The sequence below is a fragment of the Suricata suricatta genome, chromosome 6 (assembly GCF_006229205.1).
Source record: "Suricata suricatta isolate VVHF042 chromosome 6, meerkat_22Aug2017_6uvM2_HiC, whole genome shotgun sequence".
NCBI classification, from domain to species: domain Eukaryota; kingdom Metazoa; phylum Chordata; class Mammalia; order Carnivora; family Herpestidae; genus Suricata; species Suricata suricatta.
In genome coordinates this window covers 46,192,110-46,210,464 of record NC_043705.1, presented here as the reverse complement: position 1 = coordinate 46,210,464, position 18,355 = coordinate 46,192,110, and the positions used below count along the sequence as shown (strand labels likewise).

The window sequence follows — 18,355 nt, the reverse complement described above, 5'->3', positions numbered from 1 at the left end:
GTTGCTGGAGAGGTGCTGGGCGGGAGGATGGGTTAAATGGGTGTTGGTCATTAAGGAGGGCACCTGTTGTGATGGGCGTTGTGTGCAACATGTAAGTGATGAATCACTAAATTCTACCTCTGAAATGAATACTACACTATATGTTAACTTGAATTTTAAAAATGCATTCAAAGAAAAAAATCGTTTTTTAAAAAAATGGGCAGAAAACAGGACGAGACATTTTTGCAAAGAAGACATACAGATGGTCAACAGACACATGAAAAGATGTTCAAAATAATTTATCATCAGGGAAATGCAAATAAAACGTAATGAGATATTACCTCACACCTATCAGAATGGTTAAAATTAACAACACAAGCCTGGGTGGCTCAGTCAGTTAAGTGTCTGATTTTGGCTCAGTTTATGATCTTACGGTTCTTGAGTTTGAGCCTGGCATGGGGCTCCATACTGACAGTGCAGAACCCACTTCAGATCCTCTGTCTCCTTCACTCTTTCCCTCTCCCCTGCTCGCTCTCTGTCTCTCAAAAATAAAAGAAAAAAGGGGCGCCTGGGTGGCTCCGTCGGTTGAACGTCCGACTTCGACTCAGGTCATGATCTTGCAGTTCATGGGTTTGAGCCCTGCATTGGGCTCTGTGCTGACAGCTCAGAGCCTGGAGCCTGTCTTTGGAATCTGTGTCTCCCTCTCTCTCTGACCCTCCCCTACTCATGCTGTCTCTCTCTCTCTCTCTCTCTGTCAAAAATAAATAAAACATTAAAAAAATTAAAAAACAAAAAAAAAAAAAAGAAAAAAAGCATTAAAAAACCCCCACAAGAAACCACAGGTGTTGGCAAAGTTATGGAGAAAGGGAAACCTTTTTGCACTTTGGTGGGAGTGCAAGCTGGTAAGTCACTCTGGAAAATTGTGGAGGTTCCTCAAAAAGCTAAAACTAACCTATGAGTCAGCAATTGCACTACTAGGCATTTATCAAAGGATACAAAAACACTAATGCAGAGTGATACATGCACCCTGATGTTGATAGAAGCATTATCTACAATAGTCAAATTATGGAAACAGCCCAAGTTTGGATGAATGGATAAAGAAGTCATGGTGTGTGTGTGTGTGTGTGTGTGTGTATATGCATGTAAAATATATAATATGTATAATATTCTTTTTATATCATTGTATATTGTGTCATTTTATCATTTATATATATAAATGAATATTACTCATCAATAAAAAAGAATGAAATCTTGCCATTTACAATAACATGGATAGAGCTAGAGAGCATTATGCTAAGTGAAATAAGTCAGGGAAAGACAAATACTATGAGAGTTTCATTCCTATGTGGAATTTAAGAAACAATACAAACGAACAAAAGGAAAAAAGAGAGAGAGAAGCAAACCCAGAAACAGATTCTTAACCTTAGAGAATTGATGGTTACCAGAGGGAAGGCGGGTGGGAAGGATGGCTAAAATAGGTGACGGGAATTAAGGAGAGCTCTTATTTTTTTAATTAAAAAAATTTTTTAAACATTTTTATTTACTATTGAGAGAGAGATACAAAGCATGAGCATGGGAGGGGGGCAGGGGAAGGGGGAGACAGACTCTGAAGGAGGCTCCAGGCTCTGAGCTGTCAGCACAGAGCCCAATGCAGGACTCGAACTTACAAGCCACAAGATCATGACTGAAGCCAAAGTCAGAAGCGTATCTGACTGAGCCACCCAGGGGTCCCAAGGAGAGCTCTTGTGCTGAGCACCAGGTGTTGCATGAAAGTGTTGAATCATTATATTGTACACTTAAAACTAATACTAGACTGTATGTAACTGGAATTTAAATTAAAAGAAAAAAGCAAGAAAAACAAGAGGAAAGAAAGGAGAAGGAAAGGAAGAAAGAAAGAAAGGAAGAAAAAAAGAAGAGAAAAGAGACAGAAAGGAAGGAAGGAAGAAATAAAAGAGGGGCACCTGGCTGGCTCAGGTCATGATCTCATGGTCAGTGAGTTCAAGCCCTGCTTTGGGCTCTGTGCTGACAGCTCGGAGCTTGGAGCCTGCTTTGGATTCTGTGTCTCCCTCTCTCTTTGCCTTTCTCCCACTCACAATTTGTATCTCTCTGTCTCTCTCAAACAAAAATCCAAAACACTCATTAAAAACTGGGAAAAAAAAAACAAAGAAAAAAATACAGGTCAAAGGGAAAAAAGGGTTCATCTCTTTCTGTAAGAATATGCAATTGCCCAACTATCATTTAGTTAAAAAAAAAAAAAAAAAAAGCCCTCCTCCCTCCTAAGGCCAACTATTGCAATAGTTATCAAGTATGTGTAAGTTTATTTCTGAACTCTGTTCCTTCACCTATTTTCCTATTCTTGAAGGAACACCACACTGTGTTTTGTTTTTTGACTGTAGCTTTGTACTATCTTGGTATTTAGTAGCTTAAATCCTCTGACTTGATATTTTTCAAGTTTGTGTTTTGCTAACTTGGCCCTTTATGTTTCCATTTAAAATTTTAGAATACACATGTCAATTTCCACAAAAAGTTCTTCTGGGATTTTGATTGGGATTTTATTGAATTGAAAGGTTAAATTAGGGGAAGTCAACAATTTTACTACACTCAGTAGTCTACCTTTCTTGATACAGACTACCTGTATCAAGGCGGGGATGATACAGCATTGTTTTGTGTTCCGTTGTACCTTAAAGGGAAACTTTTACAATGTCCAGAGCCCTTGATGTCCTACAAGTGAAGGGTGATGTCCTCAAATTTCTTGCAGCAGGAACCCACTTAGGTGGTACCAACCATGAATTCCGTTTGGAACAGTATATCCACAAAAGGAAAAGTGATAGTATCTACACCATAACTGAAGAGAACCTGGGAGAAGCTTCTGTTGGCAGCTTGTGCCACTGCTGCCACTGAAAACCCTGCTGATGTTAGTGTCATATCATCCAAGAATACTGGCCAGCGAGCTCTGCTAAAGTCTGCTGCTGCTGCTGCTGGAGCCACTCCTATTGCTCGCCAGTTGACTCTTGGAAACTTCACTAACCAGATCCAGGCAGCCCTCCAGGAAAAGAAACTTCTGGTGCTTACTGTTCCCAGGGCTGACCACTAGCCTTGCAGAGAGGCATCTTATGTTAATCAGCCTATCATAGCTCTGTATAACAGACTCTCCTGCATCCCAAAGGGTTTGGATTGCTGAATTTTCTTGGCAACAACAAGGGAGCTCACTCAGTGGGTCTGATGTGGTAGATGCTGGTCTCGGAAAGTCTGTGGATGTATGTCACCATTTCTGGTCAACACCCATGGGAGGTCATGCCTAATCTCTACCTCTACAGAGATCCTAAAAGATTTAAAAGAGCAGGCCACTGCTGAAAATGCTGTGACCCAAAGCAGCACTCAATAAATATAAAAGAATTGAGAACATACCATAAACACTTTCAGATCACAATGCTATGAAACTTGAAATCAACCACAGGGAAAAGTCTGAAAAACCTCCAAAAGCATGGAGGCTAAAGAACATCCTGCTAAAGAATGAATAGGTCAACCAGGCAATTAGAGAAGAAATGAAAATGAAAAAAATATATGGAAACAAATGAAGAAAAAAAATTCAGCAATACAAACACTTTGGGATGCAGCAAAGCCAGTCCTAAGAGGAAAATACATTGCAATCCAGGCCTATCTAAGAAACAAAAGAAATCCCAAATACAAAATCTAACAGCACACCTAAAGGAACTAGAAACAGAACAAAGACACCCCAAACCCAGTAGAAGAAGAGAAATAATAAAGATCAGGGCAGAAATAATATAGATTTAAAAAAAATCCAGTAGAACAGATCAATGAAACCAAGAGTTGGTTTTTTGAAAAAATAAACAAACTTGAAAACATTTAGCCAGGCTTCTCAAAAAGAAAAGAGAGAGGACCCAAATAGCTAAAATCATAAATGAAAATCGATTTATTACAACCAATCACTCAGAAATACAAGCAATTATCAGGGAATACTATGAAAAATTATATGCCAACAAACTGGACAACCTGGAAGAAATGGACAAACTCCTAAACACCCCCACAGTACCAAAACTCGAACGGGAAAAAACAGAAAATCTCAAGAGACCCATAACTAGTGAAGAAATAAAAAATCTCCCAATAAATAAGAGTCCTAGACCAGATGGCTTCCCTGGGGAATTCCACTAGACATTTAAAGCAGAGTTAATACATATCCTTCTCAAGCTTTTCCAAAAAATAGAAATGGAAGGAAAATTTCTAGACTCATTCTATGAAGCCAGCATCACTTTGATTCCCAAACTAGACAGAGACTTAGCAAAAAAAAGAAAAAAGAGAACTACAGGTCAATATCCCTGATGAATATGGATGCAAAAATCCTCAACAAGATACTAGCAAACTGAATATGACAGCATATAAAAAGAAATATTCTCCATGATCAAGTAGGATTCATTCTTGGGTTGCAGGGCTGGTTCAATATTTGCAAATCAATCAATGTGATACATCACATTAACAAAAGAAAAGATAAGAACCATATGATCCTGTCAACAGATGGAAAAAAAGCATTTGACAAAATACAGCAACCTTTCTTAATAAAAACCTTTGAGAAAGTCAGGATGGAAGGAACATATTTAAACATTATAAAAGGCATTTATGAAAAGCTCACAGCTAATATAATCCTCAATGGGGAAAAACTGAGAGCTTTCCCCCTAAGATCAGGAACACGACAGGGATGTCCACTCTTACCACTGTTGTTTACCATAATGCTAGAAGTCCTAGCATCAGCAATCAGACAACAAAAGGAAATAAAAGGCATCAGAATTGGCAAAGAAGAAGTCAAACTTTCACTTTTCATAGGTGACATGATACTTTACATGGAAAACCCTACAGACTGCACCAGAAGTCTGCTAAATCTGATAGATGAATTCAGCAAAGTCGCAGAGTACAAAATCAACATACAGAAATCGGTTGCATTTTTATACACCAATAATGAACCAACAGAAAGAGAAATCAAGAAACTGATCCCATTCACAATTGCACCAAGAACCATAAAATACCTAAGAATAAACCTAATCAAAGATATAAAAGATTTGTATGCTGAAAACTATAGAAAACTTCTGAAGGAAATTGAAGACACAAAGAAACAGAAAAACATTCCATGCTCGTGGATCAGAAAAATAAATATTGTTAAAATATCAATACTACCGAAGCAGTCTACACATTCAGTGCAATCCCAATCAAAATTGCATCAGTGTTCTTCTCAGAGCTAGAACAAACAATCCTAAAATTTGTATGGAACCGTAAAAGACCTCGAAGAGTCAAAGTAATATTGAAGAAGAAAACCAAAATGGGAGGCATCACATCCCTGACTTAAAAAAATTTTTAATGTTTTTAATTTATTTTTGAGAGACAGAGAGATAGTGTGAGCAGGGGAGGGTCAGAGAGAAAGGGATACAGAATCTGAAGCAGGCTCCAGGCTCTGAGCTAGCTGTCAACACAGAGCCTGATGTGGGGCTCGAACCCACGAGCCGCGAGATCATGACCTGAGCTGAAGCCAGACACTTAGCCGACTGAGCCACTGATGTGCCCCACAATCCCTGACTTTAGCCTCTACTACAAAGCTGTGATTATCAAGACAGTATGGTATTGGCACAGAAACAGACACATAAACCAATGGAAAAGAATAGAAAACCCACAAGTGGACCACAAATGTATGGCCAATTAATCTTTGACAAAGCAGGAAAGAATATCCAATGGAAAAAATACAGCCTCTGTAACAGATGGTGCTGGGAGAACTGGACAGCAACATGCAGAAGAATGAAACTAAGAGTACTTTCTTTGTACACCATACACAAAAATAAACCCAAAATGGATGAAGGACCTGAATGTGAGACAGGAAACCATCAAAACCCCAGAGGAGAAAGCAGGAAACAGCCTCCTTGCTCTCAACTGCAGCAATTTCATACTTGACACAACTTCAAATGCAAGGAAATCAAGACTAAAAATGAACTATTGTGACCTCATCAAGATAAAAGGCTTCTGCATGACAAAGGAAACAATAAAACTAATAGGCAACGGATGGAATGGGAAAAGATGGTTGTAAATGACTATTGGAAAAAGGGCTAGTATCCAAAATCTATAAGGAACTCACCAGACTACACCCCGAATAGCAAATAATTCAGTGAAGAAATGGGCAGAAGACATGGACACTTTTCCAAAAAAAATCCCGATGGCCAAAAGACACATGAAATGATGCTCAACGTCCCTCATCATCAGGGAAATACAAATCAAAACCACACTGAGATACCACCTCATGCCAGTCAGAGTGGCTCAAGTGAACAAATCAGGAGACTATAGATGTTGGCAAGGATGTGGAGAAATGGGCACCCTCCTACACTGTTGGTGGGAATGTAAACTGGTGCAGCCACTCTAGAAAACAGTGTGGAGGTTCTTCAAAAAATTAACAATAGAACTCCCCTATGACCCAGCAATAGCACTGCTAGGGATTTACTCAAGGGGATACAGGAGTGCTGATGCATAGGAGCACATGTACCCCAATGTTTATAGCAGCGCATTCAACAATTGCCAAATCATGGAAAGAGCCTAAGTGTCTATTGATAGACAAATGGATAAAGAAGATGTGGTTTATCTATACAATGGAATACAACATGCCAATGAGGAAGAATGAAATCTGGCCATTTGGACAAACATGGATAGAACTGGAGGGTATTATGCTACGTGAAATAAGTCAGTCAGAGGAAAACAGATACCATGTGTTTTCACTCATATATAGATCTTGAGAAACTTAACAGAAGACAATGGGGGAGGAGAAAGGGAAAAAAAAAAGTTACAAAGAGGGAGGGAGGCAAACCATAAAAGCCTCTTAAATACTGAGAACTGAGGGTTGATAGAAGTGGGGGAGAGGGGAAAGTAGGTGTTGGGCACTAAGGAGGGCACTTCTTGGTAGGAGCACTGGGTGTTGAATGGAAACCAATTTGACAGTAAATTATATTTAAAAAAAAAAAAAAAGAAAGAAAGAAAATGCTGTGACCAAGGAGGTGAGTAGACTGTTCCAGTTCCTGAGTTCACCACTTCTCAGCATGAAGTCACAGACTGGTCTGAGGCATGCAGGTGCCCTCCCTCTGTGCCTGTGCAGCACTTCCCACCTGAAGACTGCACTTAGCCTTCCACTCAACACTCCACTGCAGCTCCCACTGTTCGGGCCACTGAATGGGGAGGACCAACTACTGACTGGCCTTAAGCTGATCTTTTCCAAAGGCAATCAAAATGAAAATAAGGCAGACAGAAAAAGTTTCTACATTCAGTAGTCCAATCACAAATTGACTTATCTTTTCATTTACTTGGATTTTTTTTAGATCCATTTTTAGAACTTTTTGTCATTTATTTAGCTTTTCTTTTATTTTTTTCATAAGTGTTTTGTAGTTTTCTCTGATGTTTTACATTTATTCAATTTGTTCCTAATATTTAAAGTTTTTAATTCTATTTTTACTTATATTAAAAAAATTCACTTTCCAATTGTATCTTGCTAAGGCATAGACCTAGAATTTGGTATTTTATGTTGATCTTGTATCTAAGGATACAAAATAATCATTCTAATATTTTATCCTTTGAATTTTTGATACAATGATGTCATTGCAAAAAAAATGACAGTTTTATTCCTTCTTTTCCAAACTTTACATCTTTTGTTTTTTCAAATTAGTGCACTGGCTGAGGACAGTGAAAGGACACTTTGACTATACATAGCAAAAATGGTCATCTCTGCCTCATTCCTGATTTCAGGCAGGCTTTTTAAAAGTAATTTTATTATTATGTATGAAGTTTCATGTAGGCTTTAAAAATATATACTTTATGAAGTTAAAGAAGTCCTTCTATTCTTGGTTTAACAAAAATTTTTTTAATCTCTACATCTAATGTGGGGCTTGAACTCAGGACCCCGAGATCAAGAGTTATATGCTTTTCCAACTGGGCCAGCCAGCTGCTCCATATAAGTTTTTTTTTTTTTTTTTAACCTCAAGAGGTGTCTCCATCCTTGAGTCTAGATTTGGCCATGTGACTTGTTTTAGTCAAAAGATACTAGCAAATATAAGACAGAGACTTGTAGTGCTTTTAAGCATTGGAGCTTGTCTTCTACTGTTGTGCTTGGGAACTTGGGAATACCAGGTAAATGAGAGCAGTGCTTCCATAAATATTTTTGTTGCTACATCCTTATGTAAGGTGTGGCATACTCAGAACTGACTCCTAAACGGGAACCCTTTTGCACTGCTGGTGGGAATTCAAACTCATGTAGCAATTCTGGAAAACAGTTTGGAGGTTCCACTACAAAAATAGAGGGGTGCTTGAATGGCTCAGTCGGTTAAGTGTCCAATTATTGAATTCGGCTCGGGTCATGATCTCACGGTTTGTGAGTTTAAGCACCACATTGGGCTCTGTGCTGAAGATGCGGAGCTTGCTTGAGATTCTCAATTTCTGTCTCTCTCTCTCAATATAAATAAATTAACCTTAAAAAAAAATTTTAAGTTAAAAATAGAACTACTCTATGATCCAACAATTGCATTACTACTAGGTATTTATCCAGAGAACACAAAAACGCTAATTAAAGGGGATACATGCACTCTGATGTTTATAGCAGCATTATTTACAAAAGCCAAATTGTGGGAACAGCCCAAGTATCTATCGACTGGTGAATGGATAAGGAAGATGATGTACTGCGTGTGTGTGTGTGAATATATGCATATATACACCCATATAGGTATACGGGCGCGCGCACACACACACACACTATGGAATCTTACTCAGCCATAAAAAATGAAATCTTGCCATTTGCAGTGACATGGATGGAGCCAGAGGGCATTATGCGAAGTGAAATAAGGCAGTCAGAGAAAGACAAATATCATATGAGTTTCACTCATATGTGCAATTTAAGAAACAAATCAAATGAGCAAAGGGGGGAAAAATGGAGAAAGAGGCAAACCAAGAAAGAGACTCTAACTACAGAGAACAAACTGATGGTTACCATAAAGGAGGTGTGTGGAGGAACAGGAAGAAAAAATAAAAGCTGTGAAGCAGGAAAAGAATTTTCCTTTTGGATTGTTAGATTAGGCATCAAAGATACCAGCTATGTGTGGCTGGGAAGTAAGAGTGTATCCTTTTGAGTGCCAAGTAGGTGGAATGGGACAGGATCTTCCAACATACACTGTGGTAAATCAGAAACCCCAATTTTGTAAGCTGGAGGTTCTCATACTTCCTTCACTTTATGTTTTTCTTTTTGTTTCACTTAGTAATTAGAAAAGTCATTTAGAAAAAGTTAGTATTCATGACAGATAAAGGTTACGAATGTGCAAAATGAAAGAAAAATTAGGTGATTTAAAAAATTATAATCTTGGGGTAGAAGAGCTTTCCGTTAAAGGCAGATGTCATAAAAGAAAAACTGATATACTTGATTACATAAAAAATGTTCACTTCTGTAGAACAAAGAGCAATAATAATCCATCCCAAAATTCAAAGACCAAAAAAAAAAAAAATTGCAACATCTACAAAGGGCTAATACAAATTAAAAATCTGAATATAAAAACCTCCAAAATTTGGGGCACCTGGGTGGCTCAGTCGGTTAAGCATCCGGCTTTGGCTCAGGTCATGATCTCACTGTTCGTGGGTTCGAGCTCCGGGTCGGGCTCAGTGCTGACAGCTAGCTCAGAGCCTGGAGCTTGCTTCGGATTCTGTGTCTCCCTCTCTCTCTCTCTGACCCTCCCTTCCTCGCACTGTCTGTCTCTCTCTCAAAAACAAAAAACAAAAAACAAAAAACAAAACAGAATAAAAAAACCTCCAAAATCCAACTAGGTAATTCAAAAACATGAAAATAATAGCTAATATATATTGAGCTTTTAATGTTCCAATATTGTAAACTAAATACTAAATAATGACCTCCATTTCACCCCTCTATGTATCTATGACCTCTTATAATTTTGAGTTTGCTGCTCCTCCCATCAGGATACAGTCTGTCTATCCATTTCTTGCACCTAGGCTGGCCTTGGGAGTTGCTTTGGCCAGCTGAATGTAGCATAGTTAATGGTACTCCAGTTCCAGCCTAAGCTTTGGGGGAGCTGTATACACTTCCATTCTCATGGAACCCTGTCATTGCCATGAGAACAAGTCTGAATTAGCTTCCTGGAGGATGAGAGAGAAGGTGAAGGCCAAGCGGCCCCAACTTTTGCCATCCGAGATCCCCAAATATACAACGCAGCTCAGCCAAGATCAACAGAGCTGCCTACACAATCCATGGCCGATAGGTGGAATGATCCTGGTCAAGACCAGAAAAGTGTCCAGCAAACACAACATTTGTCAGCAAACAAATATTTATGATTATACTCCCCTGAGATTTGGTTTGCTACATAGCATTATTCTGGCAATAGTAATGGATATAGCTAAGTAATGTTCAAAGTACTCTATATTTATTTGCTCTCAATCTTAAACAGGTGATCTGAGGTAATAGCGAATATATATTGGCTCTGTCCCTAGTTCCTGGCACTGAGCTCCTAAAACCCTGGTTATTTCCTATGTGATAAGAGCACTAGGATCATATTTTGTTGTAATATTTGGTTTCTGACCCTGTTTCCTGACACAGAGCTTCTGAAAGCCTTGAAATTTCCTGGGTGATAGGAGTGTCTTTTGTTCTGATATAGTGACTGAATGGACTCCCAGACAAGGGGTGGCCACCAGAAAGAGCCATGATTAGAAGATTGGAATTTTTAGCCTTGCTTCCTATTCTCTTGAGAAGAGAGAAGGGCTGAAAATGGAACTAATGACAGATCATGCCTACTTCATGAAGCCTCCATAAAAATCCCAATAATACGGGGTTTGGAGAGCTTCCAGTTTGGTGAACACAACCATGTTCCAGGAGGATGAGGTACCCCAACTTCAATGGGACAGAAGCTCCTGTTCTCAAACCTCCGTATCTCTTCATCCTTCACAAAGATTATGCCAATATCCTTCAATGAACTGACAAACATGTTTCCCAAGTTCTGGGAGCTGCTCCAGCAAATTAATTGAACCCAAGGAGGGAGTCATGGGAACCCAAGACTTACAGCCAATAGGTCAGAAGCAGTGGTGACAACATGGACTTGAGTGGCATCTGGAGTTGGGTAGTGGACTTGTGGGGCCAGCCCTTCACCTGTGGGATCTGATGGCATCTCCAGGCAGGCAGTGTCAGAATTGAGTTAAAATGCTGGTGAGGCAGAGAATTGCTTGCTGTGGAGAAAACTTCCACACACATTTGGTGACCTACTTGTCATAAGTGGAGAGTTTTGTGGGAGTAGTAAGAGCCCTCCCAGGAGAAGGGAGAACTGTTTTTCTAATGCGATGAGTACAATTATTCCCTCTCTTATCCCCTCTCCTACTCATCTGTCTGACCCATACTCCACTCCAATCACAATGGCCTCTTCACTTTCTGAAACACACCAGGCACAGCACAAGCTTCTCAGTGAGCCCTCTCCTGTAAAATCACCAGTACTGAATATCCATCTTTCCTGCTTTATTTTTTGCCCCCTGGCACATTTCCCATTTAACATATGGTGTATTTTCCTTAGGTGTCTCTCCCACTAGAACATAAGCTCCATGAACACAGGGATTTGGGGCTGCTTTGCTCACTGCTGTATTACTAGACCTAGAAAAATGTTTGGCACATAAATAGACACTCAATAAATATCTAGGGAGTAAAAAAAATCAGCCAATCAATTTCATTTACTGATGAAGAAATAAACACAGAGAAATTAAGTAACTGCCCAAGATCACAGTGCTACTCAGTGGCAGAGGCAAGGAAAGCTCCAGATTAGTCTAGACTACTGGAGAGTACTATTCTACCTACCTTTCTAATGCAGAGCATGGCATATACATGCATATGTACCCAATAAGCATCAATACATGGTTCTTCATACTTTAAACTAGGTGCTTCTCTCCACAGAAGTTCTCTGTTTTGTCTTAGCCAAAGAAGTGATACTATTTAAACATGAGAAAGTACCAGGATGTTTCTGTCCAAAACCAGGGGTTAAGAGAAAAACAAAAATCCTCCAAGATTTTAAAATCCATTTTTGCAAACAATGTGTAACCTTTGATATTTCTAACTTAAAACCTTTTCTTCATTAGTATTTTTTTTCCTAGCACCAATGCCCTAAAATTCCGGGGTTTCTATCTACTGGGTTTAGGGAGACAATCTCAATTTTATTTAATTACAGTTAAGATACATAAATGTTAAGTTTATGAATAACTATGACTTATGTCATTCTAAGACTTCCCATGTGAATAAATTCTCACAACAGAAAGCAACTTGGCACACCTGGGTGGCTCAATCAGTTAAGCAGTTAAGTGTCTAACTCTTGGTTTCAGCTCAAGTCATCTCCTCGTTTGTGGGATCAAGGCTCTGCACTGACAGCAAGGAGTCCATTTGGGATTCTCTCTCTCCTTCTCTCTCTCTCTCTCTGCCCTTCTCCTGCTTGCATGTGTGCACTCTCTCTCTTAAAATAAATATTTTTTAAAAAATTAAAAAGAAAACAAAAAATTTTTTTTGGTCTTCAGATCACAAGTCCTGAATTTTTGTTAGAATTAAACTCACCAAATAAACTCCCCCCCACAAAATGCAAGTAAATGTAAATTATAATATGAAAAGTTTTGGGGCACCTGGTGGCTCAGTTGGTTGAGTGACTTTGGCTCATGTCATGGTTCATGAGTTCAAGCCCTGCATCTGGCTGCTCATTGCTGTAAGTGCAGAGCCCACTTCAGGCCCTCTCTCATGCTTTCTCACTTGTGCGTGCGCACTCTCTCTCTCTTAAAATTAAACATTAAAAAATATTTAAAAAATAATAAGAAAAGTTCTACTTAACTAATTCGCAAGGATAAAAAATATTAAAATACATTGGTAATCATGTAGGAAACTAGCATTTAGACACTCCACTTAGTAAGAGTAAAATTTGGTTGAAACATTTTGGAGAAAAATAGGAAAGTATCAAAGGCCTGAAAGATGTGCATCAAAGGCCTTTAGCAATTGCTTTGCTAAAAACTTATATTGATGAAATAATTAAGGATTTGGAAAAACACCTAACAGCAAGAATGTTTATCTCAGCATTATTACTCAGCAAGAAGTTGGGAATAGTTATATCCAAAAGTAGGAATTATCATATGTTTCCAATGGATTATAACCGTTTATATTATGGAAGAATGTTAACAGTACAAAAAACTTACAATAAATATGGTATAATCTCATATATGTACAAAGAGAAAGTCTGTATGTAGAAAAGATTTTGGAAGCTATTAACACGTGGTTCTTTTGGATCGGTAGACTTGTTTCTTTTGCTTGTCAATATTTTCTAGTTTTCCACAATGAACATGCACTGCTGTCATAATTTTTAAAACCAAGGTTTTTTTTAATTGAATGAGGAAAGTAGGACCATTATAGATATAATCTGGGCTAAATACTGTTGAGTTATCTTTCTGATTTGTTTTTTTGATCATGCCATCCATCTCTCACTCTACAGTGTACCTTAGATTTTGCTTGGCTCAAATGCTATGCAGTCTGGATGAGGTAGGAAGGGAAATTCTCCAGGTTTAATTGTTATGGCAACAAAAGTTGAAAGAAATCTTAGGTATCACTTAGTCTAGTCCTTTTCATTTTACAAAATAAGAAACTTGAGAGAGATCCAAGATACTGAATGATTTACTTAAGGTCATAGGTTATCTCAACAGCAAGCACAACCAGCCTTCAGATTCTCAGACCCCCCATTCCCAAGAAATTAACCTAGTATCCCATCGATTGATGATCCTGGCTGTTCAAAGGGCTTTGGGAAGGGATGTATAGCAGCTCTGCCAACAGGAAAACACAAGAGAAATCCTAAGTCAGTAAATAAAAACCTAGTTACTTTAAAACAAAATGAACTCCCAAGTGTCAGAAGAAGTTAGGAAAAACCTATCAAGAGAACACAGAGGCCTTCCATGTTGCCTAGTTTTGACTGTTTTTGGAGGATACAGTTTGAAACAAAGATTCTGTGATTAAGCCACTCACAAGTGCCATAAATTAATGACTACTACTACTGTATACGTTGTTTAACTATATTATCTTGTTATGTAATAAAATAGTTGGTATATTTAATTGATTACCAGCTTATTAAAAAAGTTTATTTTTTTATTTTGAGGGAGAGAGAGAGAGGAGAGCATGCGAGCAGGGGAGAGGTAGAGAAAGAGAAGGAGAGAGAGAGAGAATCTAAGCAGGCTCTGCACTGTCAGCACAGAGCCCATAGTTGGGCTAGAACTCAAACTGTGAGATCATGACTTGAGTCAAGATGAAGAGTTGGAAACAACCAGACTGAGCCACTCAGGTGCCCCTGATTACCAGCTTCTAACAAGATAATAATTGTATGGCTTTCTATATATTTTTTTCTACAGAGAATCTGAGTAACAAGGGGTACCTCGATGGCTTAGTCAGTTAAGTGTCTAACTCTTGGTTTCAGCTCAGGTCATGATCTCATGGTTCATGGGTTCAAACTTCTCCTTGGGCTCTGTGTGGAACCCACCTGGGATTCTCTCCCTCTCTCCCTCTCTCTCTCTGCCCTTTCCTTGCTCTGACCCCGCGCTCTCTCTCTCTCAAAATAAATAAATAAACTTAAAAGAATCTAGTTAACACATACCAGTGGTTCTCAAAATGTGATCTGCAATCCTTGGGGATAGGAATATGGAGAGGGGTCCTTGAGACAATTTCAAGTCATCTGTGAGGTTAAAAGTATTTCATGACAATACTACGATACTATTTACTTTTTTTTTTTCACTTGGTCGATGTTTGTACTAATGGTAAGAAGCAATGGTAGTTAAAATAATTGGCCCTTGGGGCGCCTGGGTGGCTCAGTTGGGTAAGCCTCCTACTTTGGCTCAGGTCAGATCTCATGTTCATGGGTTCGAGCCCTGCGTCAGGCTCTGTGCTGACAGCTCAGAGGCTGGAGCCTGCTTCCAGTTCTGTGTCTCCTTCTCTCTCTGCCCCTCCCCCTCTCATGCTCTGTATCAAAAATAAATAAAACATTAAAAATAATTAAAAAAAAATTGGCCCTTTAGAACAAATCAAGGCAGTGGCACCAAAATGTCTTAGCAGTCATTACACTTTTTACGAACACTCATTCATGCTAAAAGTTAATGTCAATTTCACTTTCATGAACTAGTAAAATATTCAATTTTACTAAATTTCAATCACTGAATGACTATGTGTGGCAATGTATGCATAAAGCATTTCTGCTGCATACTTGAATACAATGGCTATCCAGAAGATCTGGTTGCCCAAACCCAAAGCACTTGTGCAAAAGATTAAGTTGTGAGCTGAAATAGCTGCTTTTCGCATATGGAACACTGTGCTTGAAAAGATGAGTGGCAAACTACGGTTAATCAGACTCAGGTATTCGGCAGAAATTCTCTCAAAAAATGTAACAAAGTGAGCCTGTCACTTCAAGGAACTGACAGTATTTGTTGCCAAAGATAAAATGTCAGATTTCGAATGAAAATTTGAATTCTGAAATATTGTATATGCCATTGTGAGCTTGCTAGCTTCCTACTACTTTAAGACATTTATGATGAGACAGATGATGGTATTAGGGAATATGATTTGATACTGCATAATGTAATGTATCAACATTAGGAAGATCTGTATAACAGAGTGAACTGCTATTTTCCAAATAACCAGTGTTTGATATTTGAAAATCATTATGAGTAAATAATCCATTTAAAATCTAAGATAGACACATGGATTTTAATGTAATATAATAAGAAAAGTACATTGATAGTTTCATATTCTGCATTGCAACTAATCTGTAAAAAACTAACAATCATCAAACTTTCACATGATATAAAGCATTTCCAGGATTACTTTTAAGAAGTAGTTTTAGGGGGCATCTGGGTAGCTCAGGTGTTTAAGTGTCAATTGTTTCAGTTCAGGTCATGATTTCATAGTTCCTGGGTTTGAACACCATGTCCGGCTCTGCGTTGACAGTGAGGGGACTGCTTGGGATTCTCTCTTTCCTTTTCTCTCTGCCCTTCCCCTGCTCACTTTGTCTCTGTCTCTCTCAAAAATAAATAAAATTTTTAATTAAGTAGTTTTTCCAAGTACATATGAAAGGTGGAATTTTTTTCACCTTCTTAAACCAAACCAAAACAGTGTAACGTATCAAATGCAGAAGCAGATTTAAGAATTCAGCTATTTTCTATTAAGTCATACATGGCCAAAAGCTGGAAACAACCCAAATGTCCATGGATAGATGAGAAACAAATGTGGTATATCTAGACAATGGAATATTATTCAGCTTTAAAAAGGAAGGAAATCCTCACCTAAATACATGGATGAAACTTAAAAACATTATGCTAACTCAAATAAGGCAGTCACAAATACTTTATGATTCCAGTTGTATGAGGTACCTAAAAAAGTAAAATTCATAGAGACAGAAAGAAGAGTGGTTACCAGGGATGGGAAAGAAGAGAATGAGAAGTTATTGTTTAATGGGTAAAGATTTTCACTTGAGATGATGAAAAAGATCTGGAGATGGATAATGGTAGTTGGTTGCACAACAATGTTTAAATTCTTAATGCCACTGAATTGTGCACTTAAAAATGATTAAAATGTCAAATGTTAAGTTACGTTTACAACAATTAAAAAAAAGCTGAAGAAAAGGGGGGAAAAAGTCCCACAATTCCAATCTTCTTACTGACGTTTTTGGAGGAGTTTTGGAAAATAGTTGCTTCTCATTAAAATGTTATTCGTGCATGTAATGAGTTTATTAGTTTTATAAATAACTAATAAATACTTTAACAATTCTCTAGTTTTCATTTCTAATATGGTAAGTATGGATAGATCTAGTATAACCTACATAAACAGAAGCTCTTAGATCCTCACAGATTTTTGTAAGGTAAAGGGGTCTTGGGACTAAGAAGTTTGAGAACCAGGGTCTTACACGGTATTTTTCTCTCTTCTCACCCCTGCATGACTCTCTTCACTTGTTGGTATAGCTGCATTTGAAGCAGTATCACTTGCAGCCTGCAGACTAAAAGGACAGCGTGAAACATGGTCAAAACCATCCCGTTAACTCTTTATAATTACTACTATCCCTTGGATGCACCGTTAAGTGTAAGGACTGTGCAACACAAAGCTCCTCACAGATGAGTGGCCGCGTGCAATAGAAAACTGTTAAAAAGCTGAACATTTTCCAAAGCAGTTTTATAAGTACCTACCAAGAAACATACATTTCCTTTTTTTTCTAATGGATCTTCATTAGGATGTACAGTTCAAGGATGGATTTGGGAATGAGGTGGTAGAGGCATTGTTTCTGAAAACCACTCCATCTAGCGCATCCAAGCAAAGAATTTAATTCTCACCATCTTGCTACCGGTCTGTTGCAAAGGGGTGTGGCTTGGGAGCCAAAGCGATCCAAAACAGCAGCTGAGGCTGGCTGCCCCAAACCGAGTCCAAGCAATAATTTCCTCCATTTTGGGCCAAGTCAATTTGCCCCAGGAAGAGGCCGAATGTTTTATGGGGAAGAGGTAAATAAAAAGGAGATTAGAAAGCAAAGACGGAGAAAAGCCGCAAAAACCACAGCTGTCTCATCTTGTACGGACGTTAAACGATCTGTATGTTAATGATGTTCGTGAGGGGCAAATTCGAATCGCTATTCCGGTGTCTACAGCTGCCGGCACTTTTAATAAGAGGTCTGCAGTTCTGGATGGAGGGCGGGGCGGAAGTCAAAGGATTGTCTTACCCGAACCATCTTTCTGCATTCATTTTGGGCCAGGCCTGTGACCAGTCTCTCTGACTGCAGCTGAGGCAGTCCCAAACAAAGGGAATGGATGCCCTCCTGAGGGAGCTGAGGAGGGAAAGGTGGCCCCAAGTTACCGCGCCAGGTGTCCCTCAGGGCAGAGCATGCGGGCGGTGGGGAGGGAGGGTCCCAGGAGGGTTCGAGGGGTGCGCTCTGGAAAGCCTGAGCACAGGCACCTGGCACTGACAGGACGGAAGACAACGCCCGGCCCACCGTCAAGGTTAACCCGCGCATCGGAGGTACCTGTGGAGGCCTCGCACAGCCGAAAGGCACCGGGCGATCATGGGAGCGCCGAGAGGCGGCGGCGACGGGCGCGTTGTCCTCGGGTTTGGGGTTGAGGGAGGCGGGGCGCCGGGGAGCCGACCGGCGGCCTAGCGGAGGAGGCAACAGCGGCGGAGGCGACCAGCCCTGCCCGCGCCCTCCCACGTGCGGCGGCACCACGCCGGCGCCCACTTGGGCCCCGCCCTCCCGGCTTGCGCCCCGCCCCGCGCTCCTGGCACCGCCCCGGGGGCGGTTCCTGCTAGACCCACTGGCCAGGAGCAAAGCGC

The 18,355-nt window shown here is 39.5% G+C and overlaps 1 protein-coding gene and 1 pseudogene across 4 annotated transcripts in view; one reads left to right on the top strand and one right to left on the bottom strand.

Moving 5' to 3' along the window:
- The window catches only part of NLN (neurolysin), a 98,096-nt gene extending 79,869 nt beyond the window's left edge, over positions 1 to 18,227 (bottom strand). The window contains exons 1-3 of one of the 4 annotated variants that reach the window (XM_029942338.1): positions 18,051 to 18,227; positions 17,751 to 17,855; positions 16,950 to 17,039 (exon numbers count right to left, since the gene is read on the bottom strand). In XM_029942338.1, the coding sequence (XP_029798198.1) occupies positions 16,950 to 17,039; positions 17,751 to 17,855; positions 18,051 to 18,091 (236 nt within the window). In that variant the 5' untranslated portion in view covers positions 18,092 to 18,227. Of the gene's footprint in view, positions 1 to 16,949; positions 17,040 to 17,226; positions 17,856 to 18,050 lie in introns of those variants that run through there. The other 3 variants (XM_029942339.1, XM_029942340.1, XM_029942341.1) reach the window with 3 other exon arrangements.
- Positions 2,680 to 7,222, top strand: LOC115294000 (annotated as a pseudogene).
- Positions 18,228 to 18,355: the final 128 nt, after the last annotated feature.